The sequence below is a fragment of the Maniola hyperantus genome, chromosome 18 (assembly GCF_902806685.2).
Source record: "Maniola hyperantus chromosome 18, iAphHyp1.2, whole genome shotgun sequence".
NCBI classification, from domain to species: Eukaryota; Metazoa; Arthropoda; class Insecta; order Lepidoptera; family Nymphalidae; genus Maniola; species Maniola hyperantus.
In genome coordinates, this window is record NC_048553.1 from 10,684,086 (window position 1) to 10,711,398 (window position 27,313).

At 37.4% G+C, this 27,313-nt stretch overlaps 2 protein-coding genes across 3 annotated transcripts in view; one reads left to right on the forward strand and one right to left on the reverse strand.

Annotated features, from left to right (window-relative positions):
• On the forward strand, positions 1 to 19,120 carry LOC117990727 (senecionine N-oxygenase-like). The gene is made up of 8 exons (XM_034978212.2): positions 1 to 302; positions 11,101 to 11,300; positions 12,073 to 12,211; positions 14,958 to 15,129; positions 16,140 to 16,412; positions 16,795 to 16,955; positions 17,766 to 17,897; positions 18,299 to 19,120. Exons 1-8 carry the CDS (start codon positions 216 to 218, stop codon positions 18,506 to 18,508), a joined length of 1,374 nt encoding a protein of 457 aa, XP_034834103.1. The 5' UTR covers positions 1 to 215; the 3' UTR covers positions 18,509 to 19,120.
• Positions 19,118 to 27,313, reverse strand: part of LOC117990728 (senecionine N-oxygenase-like) — a 12,656-nt gene continuing 4,460 nt past the window's right edge. For both annotated transcript variants that reach the window (XM_034978213.2, XM_069504692.1), the window contains exons 2-8: positions 23,883 to 24,085; positions 22,540 to 22,678; positions 21,887 to 22,058; positions 21,471 to 21,746; positions 20,222 to 20,385; positions 19,922 to 20,065; positions 19,118 to 19,512 (exon numbers count right to left, since the gene is read on the reverse strand). In XM_034978213.2, the coding sequence (XP_034834104.1) occupies positions 19,315 to 19,512; positions 19,922 to 20,065; positions 20,222 to 20,385; positions 21,471 to 21,746; positions 21,887 to 22,058; positions 22,540 to 22,678; positions 23,883 to 24,085 (1,296 nt within the window). In that variant the 3' untranslated portion in view covers positions 19,118 to 19,314. The remainder of the gene's footprint in view (positions 19,513 to 19,921; positions 20,066 to 20,221; positions 20,386 to 21,470; positions 21,747 to 21,886; positions 22,059 to 22,539; positions 22,679 to 23,882; positions 24,086 to 27,313) is intronic.

Sequence of the window (27,313 nt, forward strand, 5' to 3'; positions counted from 1 at the left end):
TGATTGCCAAGGTTGGCTGGTCCCTCGAACAGCCCTCACCGAGACACAGCCTCATTCGGTGTTCGGCCGTTCGACAAACGAATACGAGTCCTACTTACGACCCGTGCCTTGAATTAAAAAAAAAAAAAAAACATCAAAAAAATATCGATGTGAATTCTGGCATTTTTGAAACTATAAATATTTTTAAGTGGAAAACTGTGTTAAAAATAAGAAAAATGTCGCTATTAGATATTTTACGGACTTCTGTTTTCTTGTTGTGTTTAAATATTTTTTTTATTGGTACCTCTGATGGATTGTCTTTGGTGAGTTTTTTAACTAAGATTTTTTTATGTTATAAATTTATACCAAGTTTATACCTATTTACTACATACTTATAATAATATATGCATAAATAAGTAATTGTTCTCTAGAATCTATGCTTTTAAAGGTTATGAACCTCTAACTATGGGAAAACCATGGAAAACCCAAAGATATAATCGTGAAATCCCCACACAAACTTGATTCCATAGGTATGTTTTGTAACCTGTCATTTGTGTTTCTGTGGTGCAATAAAGTATATACATACATACATACATATGTTATAGGAACCTTTACAAAATATTTTAGAAGATTATATTTTGAGTTAAGTAATTTATTATCTTAGATGTAGAGTACGTCATTATTTTAAAAAAATACGTGCTGGATTTCGAAGAACCAGTGACTTTAAAAAGTAGTCCTCCTTTTTTAAAACCACTAGGGAAAATAAAAATTAGGTGCTTACCTAAATTAAAATATACTTACCTAATTATTGATACATGTACCATAGGAAGTAGAGAGGGCTTCCAACATCAATAGGTACTAATGGACAAAATATTTCAGATTCTATTATGTTTAGGTATAGGGTAGTACCTACATACTTATAAGTAAATGTTTGATTCATTTAGATTTGAATCACTCTTACATACTTTACTAATTATTGCGAAAGTATTTTTCTACAAAAGATACCGATAACTTGTTATAATAATTAGTACCTACAACTAACTTAGGCGCTAATATTGTACAATAATTACGTCTGCTTAGTTTAACGCTAGCATCGCTCTAACGGTGTGCGTTGTACCTAATTCCAATAACATCCCTATTCCCTACTAGTATTATAAATGCGAAAGTCGGGTGACAAAGATAATCGGGGTGGTAACGCCCCGCACACCAGCTCAGCCCCCGTGCTAACCCAGTGCGGGATAGCGCGGGTGACGTGCGGGTTTCCCCCCGGCTCGAGCCCCGATTGCCAAATCGACCTGTCGCGTACTATACCTATTCAACGTAATTTTTTTTTAAAAGAATATTAGCCATGTTAAATGACTAATATTCCCCTTTCCTCTCCAATTAAGCGTCAGGCTTGTGCTAGGAGTAGGTACGACAATATAGTGCAACGGGCGGGGTTTGAACCGTCGACCTTTCGGTTTTCAGTCCACTCCTATACCGGTTGAGCTATTGAGGGAAATAAACAAGTGCAGCTCAATTTTACTAGTTCACTCTGATTTTACGGTTACCATTGAAATCCACTGACCTCTACTAATACAAGTACGCTAGACTTGCTATTGCCGATCAGATTTGAAGCAACTTGATTGATTAATTGACGCTATTGTGGCCGTGCTGATAGCTAGCAATTAGCAAAAGCTAGCGTCATGTGTGCGTTCTGAATCTTAACTAAATGTTAGTGAGGAGACATCCGTCAACATTGTGTCAACACGAACACCATTTGACACAGTGTCAATTCTAATTCCCAATACGCTGTGAGGTGCTTTGAATCGCCACAAAAATAACTGTTAATTTGTAACGGCACACCTGCTCGATTTACGGTAAAATGACTTCAAAGACACGATCGCAATCACCGCTGATTGGTGCGCGCCTGCTAATTATTGGCTATATTACATTGTTGTATTGCAACCGGCTGAGTTTGTTGTAGACTTTTACACAGACCAGAGGGCTTAACATGCGCCCCACGGAAAATTTTGTCTACGCATTTTCCCGTGTTATTCATAGAAATAAGACAACTAAATGCGTAGACAAAATTTTCTCGTGGGGCGCATGTTAGGCGTGCAGGGCACGTTTGGAGCCCTCGTACCTTTAGTTTTAAGTTTACGTTATTCACAATACATCATTATCTTAGAACTTCCAAAATTGACAATTAAAAATTGTATCATTACCTACCCAATTTGAGTAAATGATTTGAGGTTTGAGTCGACAATACCATGAATTCAGCCAATCAAAACAATTGAGATTGTAGGTACCTAATCACGGATCTACCTAATAATGATTGATGCAGCTTTTTTCTACAATCGACCAGCGTATGTAGCGTACCTATCTTGTATAAGTAGGTCTATATCTGTGATTCAAATCCGACAAAAGTCAGCGTAAAATTCACTATAATCACAAACACCAAGTTATTAAAGTAAAAGCGTTCTACAGTTAGATAATGCCATAACATGGCCATAATATTACTGTTCCGTTACCTAATTCCGTATGATACCCAGTGGCGTGCATAGGGCTTAAAGCCAGGGTAAGCAGTAGTTAGGTAAGCAAGTCAAAGAATAATGAGCATTAAGCAATTTCAACAGAGTTAACTATTTCTTGGGTAAGCAGCGCTTTTATGCCTCTATGAGTTGCACGCCACTGATGATACCTATTATAATATGCGAGTAGTGCCGCATTAAAACAATACCCTTTCACTTACAACGACCTCCCCGGCGCCGTGGTAAGCGCTGTGCTCTTATTAGTGCGAGGTCCCGGGTTCGATTCCCGGGGAACATTGTAATTTTATAATTTTAATTTTCTCTGGTCTAGTCTGGTGGGAGGCTGCAGTCGTGGCTAGTTACCACCCTACTGGCAAAGCCGTGCTGTTTACCCTTACAAGTTAGCCCGCTTCCATCTTAGACTGCATCATCACTTACCCCCAGGTGAGATTACAGTCAAGGGCTAACTTGTATCTAAATAAAATAAAATAATTTATGTGACTTATTATTTCATTAATATAACAAGTATTATTAGTATCTAACGCATTCAGCGATAGTTAAGAGAAATTCACGTCCAGCGCTCCGAAACGAGCTGCATACAAACGTAGTTCAATTCTCATTTTAATGAGATTACATATTATTTAAAACCAAGCGCCAAAGCCCGTGACCGAATTGAACAACAAAGTGAATAGACGGTGTTACGGGTGCCGGGTGTTATTCGGTTGTGTACTTCACCCGGGTAAGGAGGCCATGCCCCGAGGGTCGTATCCCCGCTTGGCCTTTACAGCCAATCGTAAGACCCGTACATCAACGGATTTCTGCTGTTCACGGATGCGCGGATGGTTCCCGAGCTTTTAACACTGCTATTCGTGCGCAAGTGAAGAGCGGGCATTAAAAGCAATAATTTCGAGGAGGGTTCAATTATTATGTAAACTTGGATTTAAAAAAACATTTTGTTTGGTAGGGATATTTTGACTAATACTCGTATTTAATTTCGCTAAACTTTACAGCTGTGATTTATTAGATCAAAATACATAGCATGGATATGGTTGTCAATTTGTCAAGTTATAATATGATTTATGAATAATAAACACGCGGTATTATTTAAATTTCAAATCCCTATTGAGTGTATAATATAAAATATAATATATATTGAGGGTGACTTGGGGGTTGAATTTTCAAAAATCCTTTCTAAGTGCATGCCTACGTCATAATAACTATCAGATGCCAAATTTTAGTTCAATCGGTCCAGTAGTTTGAGCTGTGCGTTGATAGATCAGTCAGTCACCTTTTCCTTTCATATATTTAGAAATTTTTATAGGTGAGAAACTTTTAAAAATTTTAGGCAATCATAACCTAAGTAGCTTCACACAAAATCTATTTAAGTAGGTATTTCAATCTTTTCATTTTTGCTGTAGTTTGAACACGAGGCATCACATTGTACAAAAACAGATCGCATAATTAGTCTAGGTAGGTAAATATAGATAGGTTAGGACTTGCGCAATCCACTGTATTGTAACTTCAGATAAGACTAGGTACTTTGTTTCACGCGCACTATAGCCAACTATTTTGTGTAACCTGGACATAACAGAAAGAAAGAACTTGTGTTCCAAATTAATAATCTATATATATAAAATTCAAAGTCCTGACTGACTGACTGACTGACATATAATCAACGCACAGCCTAAACCGCTGGTCCTAGAAAGATGAAATTTGGAGAGTCTATTCTTTGTAATGAGTACCTACTCATTACAAAGAATAGACTCTCCAAATTTCACTAAGAAAGGATTTTTCGAAATTCCACCCCTAAATGGGTTAAATGGGGGATGGAAGTTTGTATGAAAGTCGGTCATTTTTCAAGTTATTTGCATGAAAATTGGTATTTGGGTTTTCGATTACAAATGAAGAAATACGTGTTTCAGGATTTTTGGAAAATTTGCCCATAAGGGTGGTAAAATAGGGGATGTAAGTTTGTATGGGAAAGTTTTAATTATTGATATTATAATTGACTTGAAATTTGGAAAGTAGGTTGAGGTTAGGTGTCAGCTAAGAAACGACTATGAGAAAATCCCCTCCCCCCCTCCCCCCTAAAGGAGTGAAATGGGGGTTGGAAGGTTATATGTGTTATTCGGTGCTGTTCAGAGTGCGTGTCCTGATGTTATAATGTTTGTTTCTGAAAAAAATGCCATTTGTCCTGTAGGCCACGCGGGCGAAGCCGCGGGCAGAAGCTAGTATCCTATATAAATCAACTAGGTAACATTTAAGTTTCGTTTATGTAGAAACGAAAAGCGCCTTGAAATTCTGCGAACTAGGTAGGTACCTACCTACGCAGATTAATGTTAATTTCACATATTAGTCAGCTTTCAATGATCATTAATTATTTTGGATATTTTTCGTAAGAATCGTTTATCTAAGAAACTTGTCATGTTATAATTTGATTTATCAAACACGCTGTATACCTACATATGTACTTATCAGTAGGTACCCTTATTATAAATCGGAAACTGTGTTTGTTTATTGATGAAACAAAAATGTAAGTAACTCTCGATAAGAGAGGCATACTGCGGCTGAGAGCAAGATGCTGCGGCTCCCGGTCTTGATGCTTGATGAGTTTTTCTATGCTTTGCCGAATGCCAGTCTTGAACAGTGCCAATATCAGTCGCGCGTAGACTTGCTCGTATTTTGCGTGGGCCTTATTTATTTAGATACTTAATGGTAGGATCTAAAGTTCCGGCTCGGTTTCCCAGTCACTCGTAAATGACAGTCAAAAACTAGGGCGTACGAATACGATGCGATTATAGAAGCCCGTGTTTCCGGTACTTATCATCTGGCACGTTATATCTGCATCTCGTGCCACACCATGAGGCAACTTGCTCAGCTCAAAGCGATACGGCACGCGTTGGATCTTTCCAATAGCGCCAGTAGTTGCACACAGACTTATTTTGCACGGACTTTATATCTATTTACTATTTGATCTATAGTTCCGACACAGTTCCGACGACCGGACGACCTTCTGCCTTCTGGACCGATGATCTGAAGAAGGTCGTGGGAAGCGAATGTATGAGAAAGGCAGAGGACCATGTTTGGTGGTGATAAATCCTTAGGGCGATTGTGCACTCATCCGTATTCGGTTCGTATCCGTGATTATTCGAAGTGGCCGTCATATAAATATGTACCTACCTACTAATTTGATTCGTATTTTTACGGAATCCGTGATTTCAGGGATGAGTGCACAAACTCTGACCCTGCCCTTAGTCTGTAGCTCCGGCTCAGTTTTCCTATCACCTGTAAAAGCCGGTCAAAAATCTGGGGCGTAAGATTAAGAAAAGCCATAGATTGAAAGCCTGTATTTCCTGTACCTATTACAGCAAGTTATATATCTCTGCATCTCGTGACACACTGTAAGAGGCAACTTACTCAAGGCGATACGGGAAGCGTTTCGTAACCGGCTTGCGTGTCTCTCCATGTATGTGCAAAGGCTTTATTGCCTCATCGGTCATCATGATTCTAGATACGATCGGTCTTAGATGTAGGGAGGTGCGTGCATGAGGAAGTTAAATGCGTTTCTTTTATTGACATGGTCAATAACTGATGCCTAGTAAAAGTAGTCAACTCTCTATAACAAATTCAAAATATGCTCATTAGTAGATCATCGTTCTTTATTATTTACTAGCTAATGCTCGCGACTTCATCCGCGTGGATTTAGGTTTTAAAAATCCCGTGGGAACTCTCTAATTTCCCGGGATAAAAATAGCCTATGTCACTCTCCAGGTCTTTAACTATACCCATGCAAAAAATGCCCTCGATTCGTTGCTCCGTTGCGATGTGATCTAGGGACAAACCAACAAACCAACACACAAAGACTTTTGCATTTATAGTAGGTATGGGTACCTACTGATAGTTCAAGTTCATGGTACATTTTTGACGATATTTAAGAATTTGCAACAAAGCCAGCAAATTAGTAGGTACTTCAAAAGTTGCGAACGATTTTTATGAATCCCTTCACAAAATAAATTAATTTCCGAAAAAAATATTCTGTAACTCAAGAGGTCTTTTTTATTCTTAGCTGCCCATTTCGTTACGATCACGTACTTGGAAATTGGGTTCCGAAATAAAGATGACTGATCTTTAACGAAGATAATTAATTTAATTCCCAATTATTAAGTTCCCAATACTCACTTACTTTACAAAACTTGAAATAAACCGGTTAAGTTGAAGTATGCGACTTGCGTAATCATAATAAACTGCAATGTTTATCTTCGAACTTTCGTATTCATAATTCCGTCTGGCGGTGAGCCTGCATGATTTTCCTGGTAGATATCTAATATCTATTCTACTTACACTATTCTAATATTATATTTACATTTAGGGCAAGCGCAGACCTCAGATTATAGTCCATGGAGTCCATAACAGTCTATCTTCCTATTTATCGTCATTGTTAACCGACAGGCTTCCACAGGTGGACATAGATTTCTTGTATAGACTTTTACATGCCACGGTCAAGCGTGTTGGAAACACCAACACAGTTAATTTAATTTATGTATGAAATATTCAATCATTCAGTCGATGTGTAACTTAACTTATAAATCATTCGTTTTCTAAGTTCGGACTTTCGGACCACAGACTATAGTGTATAAAGCTTCGGACTACCGCACAGCGACTGGACGTGTCTAAACAACTAATTCATTAAACAAACTATTCCATTAAACAACTAAAGAATAATCATAATTCATATTGTGTGCCACAAATATAGTGTTCTCTTGTAACGCCCAAACGAGCACCGAATGAACCGGCATAGTCTCCTAATCAAAGCGCGCCCGCCGCTTTAATCCAACGGCTCTCTGCTACTTGTTTGATATCATCTGCATACAACTGTGGAGGGTCTGCCAACGCTACGCCTTCCAGTGAGAGGTCGCCGTTCCACCACTTTGTAACCCTAGCATCTATTGGTCAGTTTAGCATCGCAATTCGCAACCCGTTGAGCTATGCCGCTTATTCTGATTCTGCTTCAGATCTCCTCATGTCTGATTTGATCACGAAAAGCTTTTCCCTAGCGGCTGTGCTTACCTAGCAATAGATACACTAGAACAACGGATTGCGATTTGTATTGCATCATCACTTACCACGTGAGATTGCAGTCAAGGGCTAACTTGTATCTGAATAACAAAAAAAAACCTCTTGGATTTTTGTAGTATAGAAAGATTTTAGCGTAGAATAATACTCCTTCTTATGAGACTTTTTTAAAAACTTTAGATACAAGTTAGCGCTTTGATCTAGAATAATTAGAATAGAATAGATTTTTATTCAAATAAACTCTTACAAGTGCTTTTGAATCGTCAACTAGTTTAATTTACCAATAGTAAGAGCTACTTATAAAAGTTTAAGCTGTGATAGCCTAGTGGTTAGGACGTCCACCTTCAATCGGAGGTCAGGGGTTCGATCCCGGGCCCGCACCTCTAACTTTTCGGAGTTATGTGCGTTTTAAGTAATTAATTAAGATGATGATGATGATGATGATGATATAAGTTTATTTTGCTCATGACTAATAGGTTGATAATTGACTTCGTAGGTACCTATACCTAATATGCAAATATTTGAAAAGAGCAACCGCCGAGTTTCTTGCTGGTTCTTCTCGGTAGGAAAGGCATTCCGAACCAGTGGTAGATGCATCCGACTATTCGTAAGTACTTGTAAAAGTTTATTCGAATAAAAAAGCTTTTTTTTTAATGCTTGACCGATTGAGATACCTGTACGCTAAAACGTTGTAATTAAATTCCAATTAGATACATAGTACATTCTCTCTGATATTTTATTGAATGAACGCTATAATTGTATGATGTTCCACGCTGAGCAACTGTGTCATGGACAATTGAAATCACAACCCGCTTTGATTGTCATGAAGTACCATAATCGTACCATGGCTATGGGGTTATGTACCTCCCGCGTAACTAAAGCTAATTTTGGTCATTTGCGTGTCATGCTAACTTGTAAACCTTGACAAAACAAGTAGCTGTACTCATTTCCTTTTCATGTTAGTACCGATATAGATATTTATTAGCATTCTATTCTGGGCAAATCATTTTTTTTTATTGATCACGTAAATTTCAAAAAATACATTTTAAAATAAACAGTTCTCCTCCTAAATCCTCTAGAAACTGTTGAAGTTTATGTGAGGATGGCGAGTTCGCGTTATACAAATTTAATAAAATATAGGTAAAAAACTATTATATATAAATAAAAGCTGTTAATTTATGCATATTTGTACATATAAATATCGTTACATGAAACACGTTACGTAAACGTTAAGTAGGTAATTAAATGATTGGTAGACTTCACATATTTGAGAACATTATGGAGAACTCTCAGGCATACAGGTTTCCTCACGATGTTTTCCTTCACCGTTAAAGCAAGTGATATTTAATTGCTTAAAACGCACATAACTCCGAAAAGTTAGAGGTGCGTGCCCCGGGATCGAACCCCCGACCTCCGATTAGAAGGCGGACGTCCTAACCACTAGGCTATCACAACTTCTGATAGTGATGTACAGTAGGACCCATTAGGACCTAATGATAGCTTACTAAGTGGTTTTTAAGTCTATCGGTAGCACTGGCCTGAGTAGATATTTAACAAATTTTAATCAGGAGGAAATGTTCGTTAAAGGTTTAAAAATTACTTAAGCTGCTATCGAGCCTATCAAGTTTGTCCTCGTTTTATATTAGTTTAAACATTAAGCTACTTCACGTCTCTGGTCACGTAATCGTGTCCAAGTAGCTTAAGCTAAGTAAGCTAAGTACTAATAACATTTTGTGACAATCGTTCTGGTGTAGTACTAATAATTCATCCTTGAATGAGGTATATCTTGGAATGAGAATCTCAACAAAAGTCCTACTCGCATGCAAAGTAAAGCTAACTTTTTTGAGCGCAGTGACTAAAAAACCGGCCAAGAGCGTGTCATACTCGTGCACTGAGGGTTCCGCATCATGGAAGGATGCTTATAATTATTTAGTTTGGTTAAATTATTCAATTGCCTTTAAAACTATGGTAATCACTTAACATAAGGTGACCCGCCTGCTCATTTGCTCGCTATCTCTATTTTTTTTAAAATTACGTGAGCTACTTACCTAACGTGAGTAAAACTTACAGGTGTAATCGCGGCCTTATGCTAGTTAATTGTTATTATTTATTGTAATATTTATTCAATTTATATTATGCTATGCGGAAGACCTTGACTGCAACTTCAGTGTATAATAGGTATTATATTCAATTTATCAGATTGTTAGAATATGAACTTAATGCAAAAATCGTCAAGATTGCAAGGTTAATATTGTTTTTCTATACCAGTATAATTGTATGGGAACACAAATTACGAATAGCCAACTAATAATATAAAATTATTATACCCACTAAACAATTATGGTTGTGATACGTAATTAGTTTGTTTATTTTGTTTCATTAAGTTTGTGATTACCCGTTTTTTATATCATAAGGTATAAGGATAATTTAGATTAAGAAATCTTTATAAAAACCAGCCAAATGCGAGTCGGACTCGCACACCGAGGGTTCCGTACCTTGGCAGGATACATGTAATTATTTTGTTGCTTAAATTATTTCAACTGCAAATATAAGTTTGTAATCGCAAATTTTATTGTGACATAGCTACTATAGTTTTCGGATTTTCCCTTTTCTTGCCTTTTATAATTCTAGGTCAACGGAAAGTATATACCTTTTGATTTCCTTGCGAGTGTCAAAATATGCGGCATAAACAGCTGGTCTATTTTTTGATTGCGTTGATTTGGAAGCATAGACTTTTTAGAAGTTTGATTTTTTCACATATCCAAGGGAAAGTAGACTTAGTATTTCATATTATTAATTTCAACTTCCACGCGTTCCTGATAAAAAGGGTCTTGCCAGATAGATAACGAAGTGATCCTATATGGGTTTCTTTTTCGTTTGGGTGTACGGAACCCTAAAAACGAATTCACAACAATCCAATGTCAATACTCAGAACCCATTAACCTTCAGCACAATATTCCGGTTTTTCCAAGCACAACAACTAGGTTCTAGATATAGGAATATTTGCATTTGATGCTTGCATTCACTGAACCTAGTTTTACCTTGCCTAATAGTTTCGTAAGAGCCTATACCTAAGTACTAACGCAGGACGTATTGATTGCAATATCTTCGATTTGAAACTTGAAAATATCCGGATACATAAATCTTTTAACCGAAGGTATATTATGTCCTAATGGCCTTGTAAACTTTCATCAAAATCAGTTTAGAAGATGGGTCGTGAAAAGGAAACCGACAGATAGTTTTTTTTTTAATTTATTATTGGAGGCGCATCAAGCCGGGATTGGGTTTTTTCTTGATTTAAAACAATCGAATCACGTGGAGATTTGTTTAATTTGCATTAATTACAATTTACAACGATAATCACATATTTTTGCAGAAAACCAAAGAGAGCCGAACAAACGTCAATGTCCGTCACAGAGCGGCGACTTTTTTGCTCCACAGTGTCGCCACAGAGTAAATGACCATAGATGGTTTGTGTGCGCGCACAATTATTAGGAAGCATGAATTTTACTTTAGCAATATAATTTTCTTTCAGCCGGAGACCTCCTCGTACGCATGTGTGATAGGCGGAGGGTACTCAGGGCTAGCAGTGTCACGGTACCTCAAGCAGCACGGAGTCAATTTCACCGTGTTCGAGGCGGCACCAGAAGTCGGTGGAACTTGGCGGTTCGACCCACATGTAGGAGTAGATGATGACGGAGTTCCTGTGTTTACCAGCCAGTACAGATATTTGAGGTAGGTGCAACGTTACACGTAGTGACCTACTTGTTACAACTGTACAAGTACAAATGTGTGGGGTAGGTGTGCAAAGTTACATGTCGTGGCCAACTCGTTTGCAGTTATAACATTCCCAGTAGGTAAATGTTCTTGAGCCAGTACAAATTTATGGGGTAGGTGTGCAAAGTTACATGTAGTGGCCAACTCGTTTGCAGTTTTAATATTCTCAGTAGGTAAATGTTCTTGAGCCAGTACAAATGTATGGGGTACCTGTGCAAAGTTACATGTAGTGACCAACTCGTTTGCAGTTATAACATTACCAGTAGGTAAATGTTCTTACGCCAGTACAAATATTTGAGGTAGGTGTGCAAAGTTACTGAAAACTTTAGGCCCACTGGCACAATCACATAAACGGATTTAGTTAAATTCTAATAAGACTGTCACTTTTTGGTAAGAGCGTAATGCGGTTGCCAAAAATTAACAGCATTAAAAAATTGAGTTTTACGGCGGTTACGCACTCATCCGATCCGAGTCCATCAAAGTGCGTTCCTTTATGTTTTGTATGGTAGCACATAATAATGTCGTAAATAATCGCTGGTATTCTCACGGATGACGGATAGAACTCGGATGACGGAAGTGCAGTGCGTAATCGCCGTAAGGCTTACTTACTACTACCTACCTTATAGAGAAAACCTACGTACAAAATTTCAAGTTTCAAGACTCAGCGGAGTTGTAGCTATCAGTCAGTCAGTTTGTCCTTATTTATATTAACTAAAGTTTTATTTTTCAGGGTAAACACCCCAAGACAGACAATGGAGTTCGGCGACTACCCTTTCCCCGCCACTACTCCAGCCTACCCCAGTGGGACATGCTTCTATAAGTACCTCAAGTCATTCGTCAAGAAATTCGACCTGATGACCAATATACAAGTAAGTAGGTACGTCTTCAGATGGTTACTTATACGCTATGGCTATTTTTCAGAAAAGTAGGAAATTTACCTCACCTTTATGTAGGAAGGTAGGTACGAAAGCGTCCTTAAATCGCTATCAGTCAAATAAATGCCTTTTTGTACCTACACTCTAAGGTCTCTTTTTGTAACTTGTCATTTGTGTTTTGTTGTGCAAAAAAGAATATACAGAGGTACATACATTCATACATAAATGCAGTTTCCGCCAAACCCTCTAAAAATGAGTTAATTACCTAAGTTTTAGAAGCTAATATTTTTCCATTCAATTTTAATAGAGCTGGAAAATCCTGTTCCCCTAACCATAATATTATGTATTATCCCTGACTAAGATAAAATAAAATGAGACTAGGACATTGGAACGTTTGAAAACGAAGCGAAAGAAACTCGCTGATCATGAATCTTTTGTAATGGAACATTTTTAAATATCTTTTTCTATATATAATAATGAATCGCTGAATGTGTTGCTGATCGCAAATCTCGAGAACAACTGAACCGATTTCGCTAATTCTTTTTTATAATATTCCTTGAAGTAGGTACAAGGATGGTTCTTACGGAAATAAAATTTAAGAATTGTAAGTATTTAAAAAAAAAAAATTAAAGAATTGACTGTTAGCCGGTATGAAGTTCGCCGGGTCAGCTAGTTAAGTATAAAGTATGTTAAATTAAATAAAAAATTGCGCGAGCCTGACTCGCACTTGGCCGGTTTTTACCGGCCAAGTGCGAGTCAGGCTCGCGCAATGAGGGTTCCGTACTACAGTCGTATTTTTTCGACATTTGCAGGATAATTCAAAAACTATGGTACATAAAAATAAATAAAAATCTGTTTTAGAATGCACAGGTGAAGACCTTTCATATGATACCCCACTTGATATAGTAATTTTACTTAGAAAATTGAAAATACTAATTATTAGTTCATGACCACAATTAATTTTTTTTTGTGTGATCTAACCCTAAATTCACGGTTTTCAAATTTTCCCCCGAATGTCTGCTATAAGATCTACCAACCTGCCAAATTTCATGATTCTAGGTACGGGAAGTACCCTGTAGGTTTCTTGACAGACAGACAGACAGACAGACAGACAACAAAGTGATCCTATAAGGGTTCCGTTTTTCCTTTTGAGGTACGGAACCCTAAAAAGATTTATGATGTCATTAACACATTAATTAGCACAGGACATTTACCTACTTAGTTAATTTCTTAGTCATACAATACCGCGAATTTTGTAACGTAGCTTTTTCATCTGGTTTTTTTTCCGTCATACTATATTAGGTATACTAGTACGTACCTATAGCAAATACCATCTCTAACATCGATTCCTAGAAATCTAATTTGCGTAGGATATAGGTATCATTGTAATATTTACAAAAAACCCCTTTTGATTCCATCTCTATTTATATCTGCAATGTTCAGATTCTTATTACTGTCGCTTTCAACACAATGGCCTAATCTACATCACCTCGTTTTACGGTCATACGTGTTCAACTCACGTCCCTATTGCTCGCCTAGCTCTTCCGTTTGAAATATAACTATAATACTTCCAGTAAAATGTACTTTAAACAACAATGGTCTTTGAGATAATCGCGGACATACATACACACATATAATATGAGTCACATATAAAACCTACTTTTAAACTTAAAGTTCTTGCAAAAGGTCACTTTAATTCAAAAAAATTTACGATCCCAAAATATAATGAAAATATTATGTACTATAATATCATAAAACTATACATAAGAAAAGAAACAGTCATGAATTTGTCACATTATCATAAAAAATGCTTGGTTTTAAAAAAAATAAAAAAAATCACTTAAGTGCGAGACGGACTCGTAAACGAAGGGTTCCGTACCATCGTACAAGATTATGCAGTTTTTAATATTTTTTTAAATTTTCAAGGCAACCGCACTATAACGGAAAAATCTGAAAACCGCAAATTTGGGGTTATATCACACAAAAAAAATTAAATTGTGATTATAAACTAATTATTAGTATTTTCAATTTGCGAAGTAAGATAACTATATCAAGTGGGGTATCATATTATATGAAAGGTCTTCACCTGTGCATTCTAAAACAGATTTTTATTTGCATCATAGTTTTCGAGTTATCATGCAAAATGTCGAAAAATATGACTGTACTATGGAACCCTCGTTGCGCGAGCCTGACTCGCACTTGGCCGGTTTTTTTATATTTTATTACAATGTTATGGAAATTATTTATATTTTATTACAATAATGTTACAATTTGCGACTGCCACTATACTGGTTAGAGGTGATCGACCGCTTTATCCTTTCCGTCTAATTTGCCCTAACTTGTTGCCATATTATATATATATTTTGTAGCTTTTATTTTATTAAGCTTCCAATAAATAAATAAATAAATAAATAATAAATAATCATTTATTTGCAAGAATGTTTGTACAAGAAAGATGGAAATTACACTATAATGGGAACTTTACTGGTTTAACTTATTTACAAAATATTACACATCATCATCATTATCTAAACTGCTGGCTGACTGACTGACTATACGAGATAATATAGTGTGGCAGCGGACTATATCTCGTAGGTAAAGATTAAGAGTGTGTATTTCTACAGCTGCAATAACAACAAATAATAAAAATTTCAAAATGGCCCCCATGAAAATAAATAAAAAGTGTTATAAACGATGGTACGGAACTATTCGTGACCAATTTTTATTTATTCACACCCAGGTCCGCAGCCTGGTAACGGCAGTGACATGGGCAGGTGACCACTGGAAGCTGACTTATGTAAAAACAGATGACCGCAAAAACCACACCGTCCTTTGCGACTACGTGGTAGTCGCTAACGGGCAATATGTGCTGCCTGTTGTACCAATGTTCCCGGGACTTGAGACGTTTCAAGGTATTTTTTATACATTCTCAATGGATTCCCTTTAGGATCAACCCTCGGTTCAAGCCATTGATATCGGAGCCGCCCTTAGATTTGTTCTGTTGTTCAAACCAATCATCAGTTTTCAATTTTTGTTAGACACTGTTCGTCGTTCATTGTGGTTTAGTAAGTTTATGAAGTTTTGAATTTTTTCATTGAATGTGTGAAGACCTTAAAATCCCTTTAAATATCACTTGCTTCAAGGGTAAAGGAAAACATCGTGAGGAAACCTGCATGCCTGAGAGTTCTCCATAATTTTTTCAAAGGTGTGTGAAGTCTACCAATCCGCACATGGCCAGCGTGGTAGACTATGGCCAAAACCCTTCTAACTCTGAGAGGAGACCCATACTCTGTAGTGAGCCGGCGCGCGATGGGTTGCTCATGTGTGAAGCCCAATTATTAAGGTCCCTTAGGGTAATGTCGCTACATCAAACTTCTGATATATGTGTCATACAGCCGTACTCACAGCCGTACTCAGAGTCGCTTAATCGTTACTTAAGTTTAGTTAAAACGAGACAGAGCTATATCCCTCACATAAATCTGTCTCGTTTTAACTCAATCTTAAGTAACGATTAGCGACTCTGAGTACGGCTGTAAGAGTCGCTAACCGTTACTTAAGATTGAGTTAAAACGAGACAGATTTATGTGAGAGATATACTAGCTCTGTCTCGTTTAACTCAATCTTAAGTAACAATTAAGAACTCTGAGTGCGGCCGTTAGAGGCATGAACCCTTTAAGAGTTTTTTAGATAGTGCTCCATTTGATATTATGGAGCTTTTAAACTATCTGCTTCTACTTGATAGGTACTTTAAAAGTTAAAACACCTTGATAAAAGATGGCAGTCCCAAAACATCTAAACGTTTTTTAGTTTTATTTATTTATTTTAAATATAGGAAATAATGTTCGCATTAGGTAGGTACCTACTTCCTAAAGAAGTTTTACTTAAAAAATGTTAGACTTTAATATTTTAATTTTAATTCCAGGATCAATAATCCACAGCCATGATTACAAAGCACCAGAGCCGTACACAGGCCGAAGGGTTCTTCTCGTAGGAGCTGGTGCTTCAGGGTTGGATCTGTCAACACAGCTTCACAACATAACAGAGAAGCTGGTTCATAGCCACCACTTGAAGTACAACCAGCCCAAGTTCGCCGACCAATATGTGAAGAAGCCTGATATTCAGGGCTTTGTAACGAATGGGGTCTTCTTCCAAGACGGCAGCTTTGAAGAAGTTGATGATATCATATTTGCAACAGGTAGGAATCTATTTCAATGGTTACACCTTCTTGTGGGCAACTGTATTTTGTCATGGTTTGAAAAGAGCAATCATTATCATCGTAACTTATCGCCAGTTTGGACTTATGAGACTTATCTGCTGAGAGAAAAGCTGGCCCATTTTTAGTGCAAAGGAACAGAGCGCGGAAAAGCAGCCAGTATTCTAAGTTGGCACGATTTTCGGTGGGCATGATTTGTACAGAAATAATTAGTTAAAAGTGGCTAACTTTAAGTTTTATATCAACTCAAAAAGTAGGTAGTCAACAACTAATTATTTCTAATCGATGAAAAATATTTGTACCGCACTTTGTACCTACCATCGACTGGACAGCTTTTTAAATCAGAATATCTTCTAACTTCCAGGTTATGAATTCTACCACCCGTTCCTCGACGAGACCAGCGGTCTGACGCGCGCCGGCAAGTACGTGATGCCTCTCTACCAACACATCGTCAACATGCGGCGTCCCACCATGACCTTCATCGGCGTCGTCAACCGCGTCATTACCAAAGTTATGGACTCACAGGTGATTAGCACACTCTTGCTTCATTCCGCTAACATCATCGTCATAGTTCTACCACCCGTTCCTCGACGAGACCAGCGGTCTGACGCGCGCCGGCAAGTACGTGATGCCTCTCTACCAACACATCGTCAACATGCGGCGTCCGACCATGACTTTCATCGGCGCCGTCAACCGCGTCATTACCAAAGTTATGGACTCACAGGTGATTAGCACACTCTTGCTTCATTCCGCTAACATCACCGTCATGGTTCTACCACCCATTCCTCGACGAGACCAGTGGTCTGACGCGCGCCGGCAAGTACGTGATGCCTCTCTACCAACACATCGTAAACATGCGGCGTCCTACCATGACCTTCATCGGCGTCGTCAACCGCGTCATTACCAAAGTTATGGACTCACAGGTGATTAGCACACTCTTGCTTCATTCCACTAACATCACCATCATAGTTCTAAAACTCTTCAGGTCGTAAACTCTATACCCATGCAAAAAATCACGTCGATCCGTTGCTCCGTTGCGACGTGATTGAAGGACAAACCAATAAACAAACACACTTTCGCATTTATAACTAAGTACATAATTTTTATTTAAAAATTAAAACATAAATAAATATCATAAATATTAAAAAAAATATAAATAAATAAATATATAAAAAAAATTGTAAAATAAATATTGTTGCAATTTGTAAACTTGTTAATTAAATATTTTCAATAAAAAATAAAAAAATAAAAAAAAAAACAGAAAAAACTTGTTAATTATAATAGGGGTAGTGAAATAGGATAGTGATTTTCAACTCCTGTATGTAATGTTTCCAGGCGGCCTACATAGCGTCGCTGATCGCGGGTAGATTCCAGCTTCCATCCGAACAGGAGATGCTGGACGCGTGGTTCGACCACGCATACAAATACAAGGTGGCCAAGGAAATCAACACCGTTGGGCCGGAAATGGTAAGTGCAGCAAAATTAAAATATGAGAGCTAGACTCTCATATTTTAACGGGGCTATTTTCTAAACCCACTAGATGGACGGACGACATCAGGCGAGTCGCAGGGAGCCGCTGGATTCAGGCGGCGCGATGGAAGTCCCTACAAGAGACTTATGTCCAGCAGTGACGTCTCGATTGCCATCTCGATCTGTCGCGTACTATAGATAGATAGATAGATAGATAGATAGATAGATAGATTAGGTCTGCCATAATCCTTTGGCACCGACGCGACGCGATCGATGTGGCGATGGTGCGTCTATCACACACGGCCAGTGTGTTTAACTTTATCAAGACACACGGCCAGTGTGTCAAAGCCAAGTTCTAATACTTAAGAAATTAATATTACCCCCTATTTTTCTTTCAGGATCAATATTTCGCCAAGCTATCCAAAGAAGCGGGTATCACTAGAAACCCACCAGTGCTGTCTCACATCAGAGACTTTAACGCTAAGAACCGACTGGACGACTTATTCAACTATAGAGATTATGATTATGAAATAATTGATAGTCATACTTATAAGCGATGGTACAATGGTGGAGGAAAGGGGGAAGTGTGTCCTGTAGAGGCTAGTTAGTAAAATTTGAACCCTCCATTAAACCCGTCTTGTCATGGAAGTTGCTAAAGAAATCGGTATAAAAGGAACTCAATTAGCTATAATTCGTAAAAACAGACAAATCTGTATTATACAACGTGAAATATGTGATATGTAAACCACTCCCCCCCCCCCCCCCCCCCTCCCCCCTTAAGTAGTACTTATATATATTTAGACTAGCTTATGCTTGTGACTTCGTCCGCGTGGACTAAACAAATTTTAAACCCCTCTTAGGAATTGAATTTTCAAAAATCCTTTCTTAGAGAATGTCTACGTCATAATAGCTATCTACAGGCCAAATTAAGACCGATCCGTCCTGTACTTTGAGCTGTGCATTGATAGATCAGTCAGTCAGTCGGTCGCCTTTTCATTTTATATATATATTTAGATGACCACCTGTAACAATGCATTCTGTAGATAACTGTTACCATTTTTGTTACATTTATCGCACAATTTAATATATTTTTAACATAACTTAGCCACAGATTAGAGATTCACTCATCTGTGAACTTAGCGAACAATTTCAAAGATATATATTGTAAAAATACCTAATATTAGTAATAAGTTAAAAATAATAAAGAATACACCATATTATCAAGTAGTTTTATTGTAACAGTGTGATACACCTTGGGTGCATAAATGACGCATTCTTTCAGTACAAATACTAAACTAAACTAAAAATTATTTGAATTTAGTTAGTCAAGTGTACAAGAGGACTTATCCTATGAAATAAATTATGACACGTCATTTCCTTGTATTATTTACATATCAAAGTGTGAACTGTGAATTTATCTTATAACACTATTGTCTGATTGGCTATCTAGCGTCCTAACAAATGTTTCATTATCAATAACAGTATACGCATAATTTCTATAAGTGTAGAGGTTCTCTAGTTTAGCGGCGGTATCCACGGTGCGGATTTTGAACATCACTGGAGGCACCCTCTCTATACCGGATTCTGCGGTCAAATCCGCGTAGTAGTCGTCCTGAAATAAGAGTTCAATTCTGTCATAAGCTGTGGTAAAACTAGGGCGGGACATTTTTGAAAATGGTTGAAAATGAGGCAAAAAGTTTTTTATAAACCTTAACAGCATTGTAAAGGCGGCCTCAAAACAACTGTTCAGTTGGCGGTCATTTTTAGGGTTCCGTACCCGAGGGTGCTAACAGGACCCTATTACGATAGATCGTAAAACTTTGCTTTTACTAAGCCTGCTGTCCGTCCGTCGCAATTCTTTTTGTCAGCAGGCTGTATCTCGTGAAGAGTAATAGTTAGAGCAATTAAATTTCCTTGTACGATGGTACGGAAACCCTCGTGTGCAAGACCAACTCGAACTTAAGTGATTTTTTTCAACAAGTTTTACTTCAATTTAAATAAATTCTTTATAATTTATGTACCTCTTTCTCCGCTAAGAAGTGTATGTCGGATATCGGTCGCCCCTTCGACCGAATGACTTCAGCGCGTCTGTTCCACTCCTCCATCATTTCTTCTTCAGGAGGCAACGTGAAGTTACCCTTAACTAATGCTGTTGCGTAGCGGGACTGCGAAAGAATGCAAAATTTGATCCACTATTTGACAACTAGTCAAATCAGTATCTTTTTATCAAAACACGCGCTTAGTATTCGAGCTTCGTTGAAATACTGGCATGTGACACAGTTTTATTTGCTTGTGAATCGAGAGCGATACAGTTTTCTTACCTGTGCATCCAGAGCGACAACCAAACAGGCGCGTATGATTAGTCCCATGACCACCATGGTGGGCTGGCGGATGTTGACCATGTATTTGTACAGCGGCGTCACGCTGCGACCGTTTAGATCCAAGCCACAGCTCTTGTCCAAGAATGGGTAGTAATATTCGAAACCTAGAAAACACAGCGAATTCTCTCTTGAATATACTTTAATCACCCTGTAACCTTTCTAAGATGTTACATAGGTAGAGACTAAGGAGACGAAATAAGGATATAAGAATTAAAGATAATTTATTCACAAACCAAACAATACGGTATTTGACAACTAGTCAAATCAGTAACTTTTTATCAAACGTCAAAACGCGCGCTTAGTATGCGATATTCTATGAAATACCGGTGTGTGACGTCACAATCATTTGACGTGCTTTTTTTAGTTTAATCGATAATTTAAAATTGTTATTACACTTAAAACCAACAAAGGACATGGATTTTACGTATTTTGGAAGACCCTCTATTTAATGATCACTGAGAAATAATTTATTTTTGATGTAGTCAAATACCCAATTGTAGTGTCTGTATCGCCAACTAAAATAGCTGTAGCAAAATAACCAGTGTGGTTTGAACCTTTATCATAATAAGTACTATGTATAATATGCGAAAAGAGGAAATTGGCAAACAAGGCAGAGCACTGTTTTTCAGCTGTGTGACCCTGAGAAGAACCTAATGTGTATGTTTTTTTCCCGATAAACTCAGCAGTTTGACTTGTGCGTTGAAATACGAGTTACTCGAAGATCTTTTTGTAGCACACATGTATTATTCATTTGTTCATTTTGATTTTTTTAGCAACAAATACCTACTTGAGATTGATATTCAGTGCCTAGTCTTTGTAGCACTGAATGTAGCATAATGCAGAAACAATGTTTTATACTTTCTATAAGTCTAATAAAATAATACCTAATAATAATTACATAATCCAATTTTTGGTTCTACAAACGAGGAACTTTTGCTCTTTCCCGATTCTAGTGCAAGAAATCTAAACATAAGAAGATGATCAATATCAGTAGCTAAATTTAGAGCCTCAATAGCTCAACCGGTATAGGAGTGGACTGAAAACCGAAAGGTCGACGGTTAAACCCCGCCTGTTGCACTATTGTCGTACCTACTCCTAGCACAAGCCTGACGCTTAATTGGAGAGGAAAGGGGAATATGAGTCATTTAACAAGGCTAATATTCTTAAAAAAAAAAAAAATCCAACTCACCAGTACAATAAATTACATCATCAATATCCTCATAGCTCCCATCTTGAAATATGACTCCCGTAGCATTGTACTCTTTAATATCCGGCTTTTTTATATAATGCTTGGGGAAGGCCGTTCTGAAGTTAATCCTGGAGTGGTGGCTGTGTATCAGGGTCTTGGAGTAGTGTGCGACGTCCAGGCCAATGTCCATGCCTGAAGGACCAGCGCCCACTACGAGTACCCGACGGTCTTCGTAAATTTCTGGCACTCGGTAGTCGTGACTGTGGATGATTGTACCTGAATTTTAACAAATCACTTAATGACTGGCTCATGCCCGCGACTTCGTCTGCGTGGACTACATTCAAATTTCAAACCCCAATTTAACACCTTTGGGGTTGAATTTTTGTAATAAAAACATCAAAAAAATCATATTGTACCTGTAAACAGCTCTTCATTGGGGATTTTTGGGTAATTTGGTTTGCTGAAATGTCCAGTCCCAACGAACACGAAGTCAAATTCGTCTTCAAACTCGTCACCAGTCAACACGTTTTGGTATTTCACTTTCCACACGTTTTCTTCGCGTGATACTAATATTACGTTGTGTAGGAACTGGGGAAATATTAAAATAAAAGTAAATACCTTGCATATCGTTCTTCAAAGCTTCACGCTTAGTTGGAGAGGAAAAAGGGGAGTATTAGTCATTTAACATGGCTAATGTTCTTTATAAAAAAAAAAATTGAAACGTTATTTATATACAACTAGATTACGCCCGCGACTTCATTCGCGTATACAAATTTCAATTAACAACAAATTCATACACTTTAATTGCCGAAATGCTTGAAGCTTTGTTTAAAATACAGTTAAAAATGAAATGTAATACCAATATTCATAAAATTTAAATTTAGTTCACACTTTTGTGTTTCTCTCAAATTATGATTGCGAACACATGCCAATAGTAAGTGCGAGACATCATCTACATTAGGTACCACATACTTTGCAATTGGGAGTATTCCTTTTGCAGCACTAGATTTACGCTTATATCTAGTTGGAAGGGGAATGTTTGCTTATATTCTTAAAAAAATATTATTACCTTTATGTGCCTTTCTAAGTCGAAATGTTTCACGTAATCCTGAATGTAGTCGTAGTATATTTTCCAAGTTGGGAAGGAGGGCATATCATCAGGAACTGGAAATCCTCGCAGCTCCATCGTGGGCTTTGGGAGATTTGTCCTAGAAATTCATCATCATCGTTATGATCAACTTATAGCCAGCCCACTACTAAGAACGGGTCTTTTCTTAGAATGAAAAGGGTTTAGGCCATAGTCTGCCCAGTGTGGATTGGGAGACTTTATTAGCCACCCTTTATAATCGGCAATTGCGCATTTTCAATGACTGTGACGCAATTTTTAGGGTTCCGTACCTCAAAAGAAAAAACGGAAACCTTATAGGATCACTTTGTTGCCTGTCATTCTGTCAAGAAACCTACAGGGTAGGTACTTCCCGTTGACCTAGAATCATGAAATTTGGCAGATAGCAGGCGTTAATTAAGGGCACACTACGAAAACCGCGAATTTGTGGTTACATGACAAAAAAATGAAAATGTGTTCATTAACAAATAATTAGGATTTTCGACTTTTAAAGTAAGATTACTACACAAAGTGGGGTATCATATAAAAGGGTTGTATGTACATGTACCTGTACATTCTAAAACAAATTTTTATTTATTTTTATGCATAATAGTTTTTGATTTATCGCGCGAAATGTCGAAAAAATACGATTGTAGTACGGAACCCTCGGTGCGCGAGTCTGACTCGCACTTGGCCGGTTTTTTACAGAAAATATAGATACCTAGGTATTTCTGAGAATTATTAGCGTCATTTTTTTTTATAGATCTCAATAGCATCAAGATTGTTTCAGTTTCTTGATGGCTGATAAGCGATATGACCCGACATTGTAAACCCATTGTAAACTTCCCTTTATAACATGATTGATAAGATACCGTGCTATCTGTTACGTGAGAGATACATACATAACTTGAGCAGAAATGCATTTTAGCCAAACTCTGGCTGCTACAGGATGTAAGCAGAACGCTAGCAAAAACTTAGCGTTAACTACCTAAACACGATCCAATATACCAACAACCATTTGCCTCATTATGTAGTTTTAATATTTTTCAAAGCCGCAATGTATAGCGTGCAAAACTCGGGTCCGAGTTGCCTACTTACAGAACGTTCATTGACCTCTAGCGTCAGTCAGATATTTTATTTGCAATATATCGTGAAATTTTACAAAATGTAGTATTTTTTTGTAGTAGACGAAGTTGTGGGTAGTAATAAACAGAAAACAAAAGCGCGAGCGAAGCGAGCGCCGGTTTTTCGATATGTTCACAAAAAAAATGGCCCATTTACCCTAACATTTTACCCCGTTGACTTACCTCAAATGTTTGTACATGCTAGTGTGAAGAGGCAGGCCGTTCTCGTCGGTGCCGACTCTGGGGTCGTACCGCCACGTGCCGCCCACGTACCGCGTTGACTCCAGCACCGTGAAGTTGATGCCTTCATCCTGCAGGTACCGCGCCGACGTCAGCCCTGCTACTCCGGCGCCGATGACGCATACTCGTGGATTAGGTATCTGTTTCTGTAAAAAATCCAATTTGTGAAGAAGAAGTAAGAGCCCAATACAAGGGGGCCAACGATGTGTTCGTAAGAGATCTCAGAGGTTAGGAATCCTACAGGTTCTTACTTCCCTTACATCCCTGATAAGGACATAGGCTACATTTAATCCCGGAAAATCAAAGAGTTCCCATGGGATTTAAAAAAAAACTTAATTTCACGTGAATGAAGTCGTGGAAATCATTTAGTACAGACACTTGCTAAATATTACGAGTAAATCTTCGTAAAGGGTTAGTTTTTTTTTTTTTTTTAAAGAATATTAGCCATTTTATATGACTAATATTCCCCTTTCCTCTCCAATTAAGCGTCAAGCTTGTGCTAGGAGGGGGGAGGAGGGGTTTGACCGTCGACCTTTCGGTTTTCAGTCCACTCCTATACCGGTTGAGCTATTGGGGCTCAGTTAAAGTCTATTTAAATAAAACAAGAAAGCGAGTTAATAAAAACGTGTTAAAAACAACTGCGATTAATGCTATGGGCTTCTTTTCAGACGGCGTGTTATTAACAGTGGCGTGCAGCTCATAGAGGCATAAACGCACTGCTTACCCGCGTTGTAAAAATCAATGCTTATTTTTCATTAAAACCTGCCGGAAAATAAGTTCATACCTAAATGCATACCCTGGCTTGAAATCCTGTGCACGCCACTGGTTATTAACCCTTGTAGCTTTAATTTTAAGTGGGGGTAAGTATAAATTATCATCATCATCATCATTCATCACCTCAATACCAAAAACCAAAAATTACTGTTAGGTATGTACGATTGACTTTTTACAGACGTAAAAAGACGCCTTTCAATAGAGAAAGGCTTTACTTAATCATTCTGATTCTGATTAAGTAATTATAATTAAGTATGTGAAGCTTTATTTCAAAGAACCTCTAATGCGGAAGTTTGTCTCGATCTATCAACGAGGTCATTTAAATAGTTATCAATTCTATTATTATTGTGTTCATATCATGCAAGCCTCGTGACCAAGAATTAGCGAAGCTAATGTTTTGTTATGCAATATAAATTATCATGATAACTACATAGTTTATATTATCAATGTACTACGCAGATCTGTTGCTGTTTAACCGCGCGCAGTTTGTTTTATTTAACCTTTATTAAATTTAACATACAATCTGAAACGAATTTTATATAACATTTTGATATTAGCTACCTCCGTGAATGCTCATCGAAAGTTTACTGAGTTCTGCTAAGGTTCTGCTCGTAGATAGAGTAATAAAGGTAAATGTAGGAACGTTTGCTTTCTCATTCACACTAAAAAGAGAGCACAGATAAAGTTACTAATGTGATAAACATAGACGCAGCTAACCTATTTTTTGTCCCTTATCGTGTAACCGGTTTTTTTAAAGAATACATACAAGGAATGCAACTTTAGTTGAAAAACAAACCATGAGAATTCGTGGCGTAATTGTATTTCTCATTAATTATTTAGGTACTTGTTTTCACATAAAAAACGTTTAAGTAATACAAATATTGTTGATCGGTTAATACAAATATTGGGGCCGATTCTCTAGGCGGTTTTCTAATTTTAAAATGTCTAATATTAGACTTAGAAAGGTGTGTTATTCTGAAAACCCACTTAAATGACAGGTCTAACCTAAAATTGAATTTGACAGCACTAAACTATTCAATTTAGATTTTAAAGAGCAAAAGTTATTCTGTTGCACGAACTAAATGCCTAAATTAAGAAACGTCAACCTAAAATTTTCTAAAATTAGAGTGGACCTCGCGAGGTGCCCACTAAATTTAAAGAGTCTGCTTAAATGGCAAAATGGACGTGTTTTGAAAGAAATATTTTTATTTGAGTTTAGAATTGTTATATTTAAGATAAAAAAAGTGTCTTTTAAGTGTTTTAATTTAATTTAAACTTTATAAAATGGAAATATACGTGGTTTCTCTGGCTCGTCGTTAATTCACAAAAAATAATTAGGTTGGTTATCTACTTTGTTGTCTAAGAGTATCAGACACCTCCACAGACATCCTGGCGGCTTCAGCAAGGCAAACCTAAGATCCTTAAGTCTCCTTATTTCTTAACTAGCAAGTGGCAGCTGTTCGAAAATCCTGTGGGACTAGGATACTTTTCTGTAGGTACTTAGCTTACCTACCTACCTAATAAAAGTAGCCTATAAGTATATCCTTCACTAGTATGTGTCCTTGTGAAAAATCTCTGTGCCCAACTAGGTTAGATGCATAAAGGAACATACCCAGAGACAAAAACTTGCATAGGTAGCTACCTAAATATTAGTGTGAACATAAATCTTTGCCAATTAGGTATGCCAAGGTAAAACTTGATGCCTTGTTATCATTATCAATGAGATTAATTCCTACTACCTACTACTTATTGCTAAACATATCAATAATAAAGCAGAATAAGTGTGGTGGTAGAGTAGGTACTTATAATAAAGTTTAAGTTCTAAAATCTTAATGAGTTCACCTAAAGGTTTATTTATAGGCTAAATTAACAGATTTTACATTTAGTTATGTCTTATACTTACATACCCCTAGTATTGAACTAAGTACTTGAGTAGTACCCAGTTACTTCTTTATTTTCAACTCAGTAGATACCTGCTTGAAAGACTACCTATTACATGCATAAGTAGGTACTTATACTAGCTACAGTACAGTATAGATAACTACAACTAACTGACATAGCCTGGGTTCACTTTAATCATCTGATAAGTTTTAGTTGAGAAGTACCTAGTAGATACATCTTGTAATTCCTAAACATATCATGATAGGATCTTGTTGAGTTTACCTATATAGGTATTCCCATAGCCATATGGGTATCACATTTCAGGTTAACTAGCTGACCTGCCTGAGTTGTACCTGCCCCAGCTTTGTTCGGGTGGAATAAGTACCTATGTAAGTATCTGAAAATTATGTCGTAGTGGTCTATATAGGTACTTAAAGTAAACGTTCCTTACATGCAAATTCTCAAGTTTTTAAACTCAGCAGCTTAATAAACTACTAGACTCAGGAGTCAGCAGCTTATATGCTGATGTCAGTCAGTCAGTTTATATTTTTACATTTACATAATATGTACAGAAGAGAGAGAGAAAAGCTAGGACTTCTCCATAACATCCTCAAAAATGTGTGAAGTCTGCCAATCCGCACTTGGTCAGTGTGGTAGATTATGGCCAAAACACCTTATTCTGAGAGGTGACCCGTGCTCAGTAGTAGTGGCCCAGCGAT

Coding starts and splice junctions, on each gene's coding strand:
- LOC117990727 (XM_034978212.2), top strand. CDS start 216: ATGTCGCTATTAGATATTTTACGGACTTCTGTTTTCTTGTTGTGTTTA. Junction 16,413..16,794: donor TGATATCATATTTGCAACAG/GTAGGAATCTAT, acceptor TCTAACTTCCAG/GTTATGAATTCTACCACCCG. Junction 17,898..18,298: donor ACACCGTTGGGCCGGAAATG/GTAAGTGCAGCA, acceptor TTTTTCTTTCAG/GATCAATATTTCGCCAAGCT.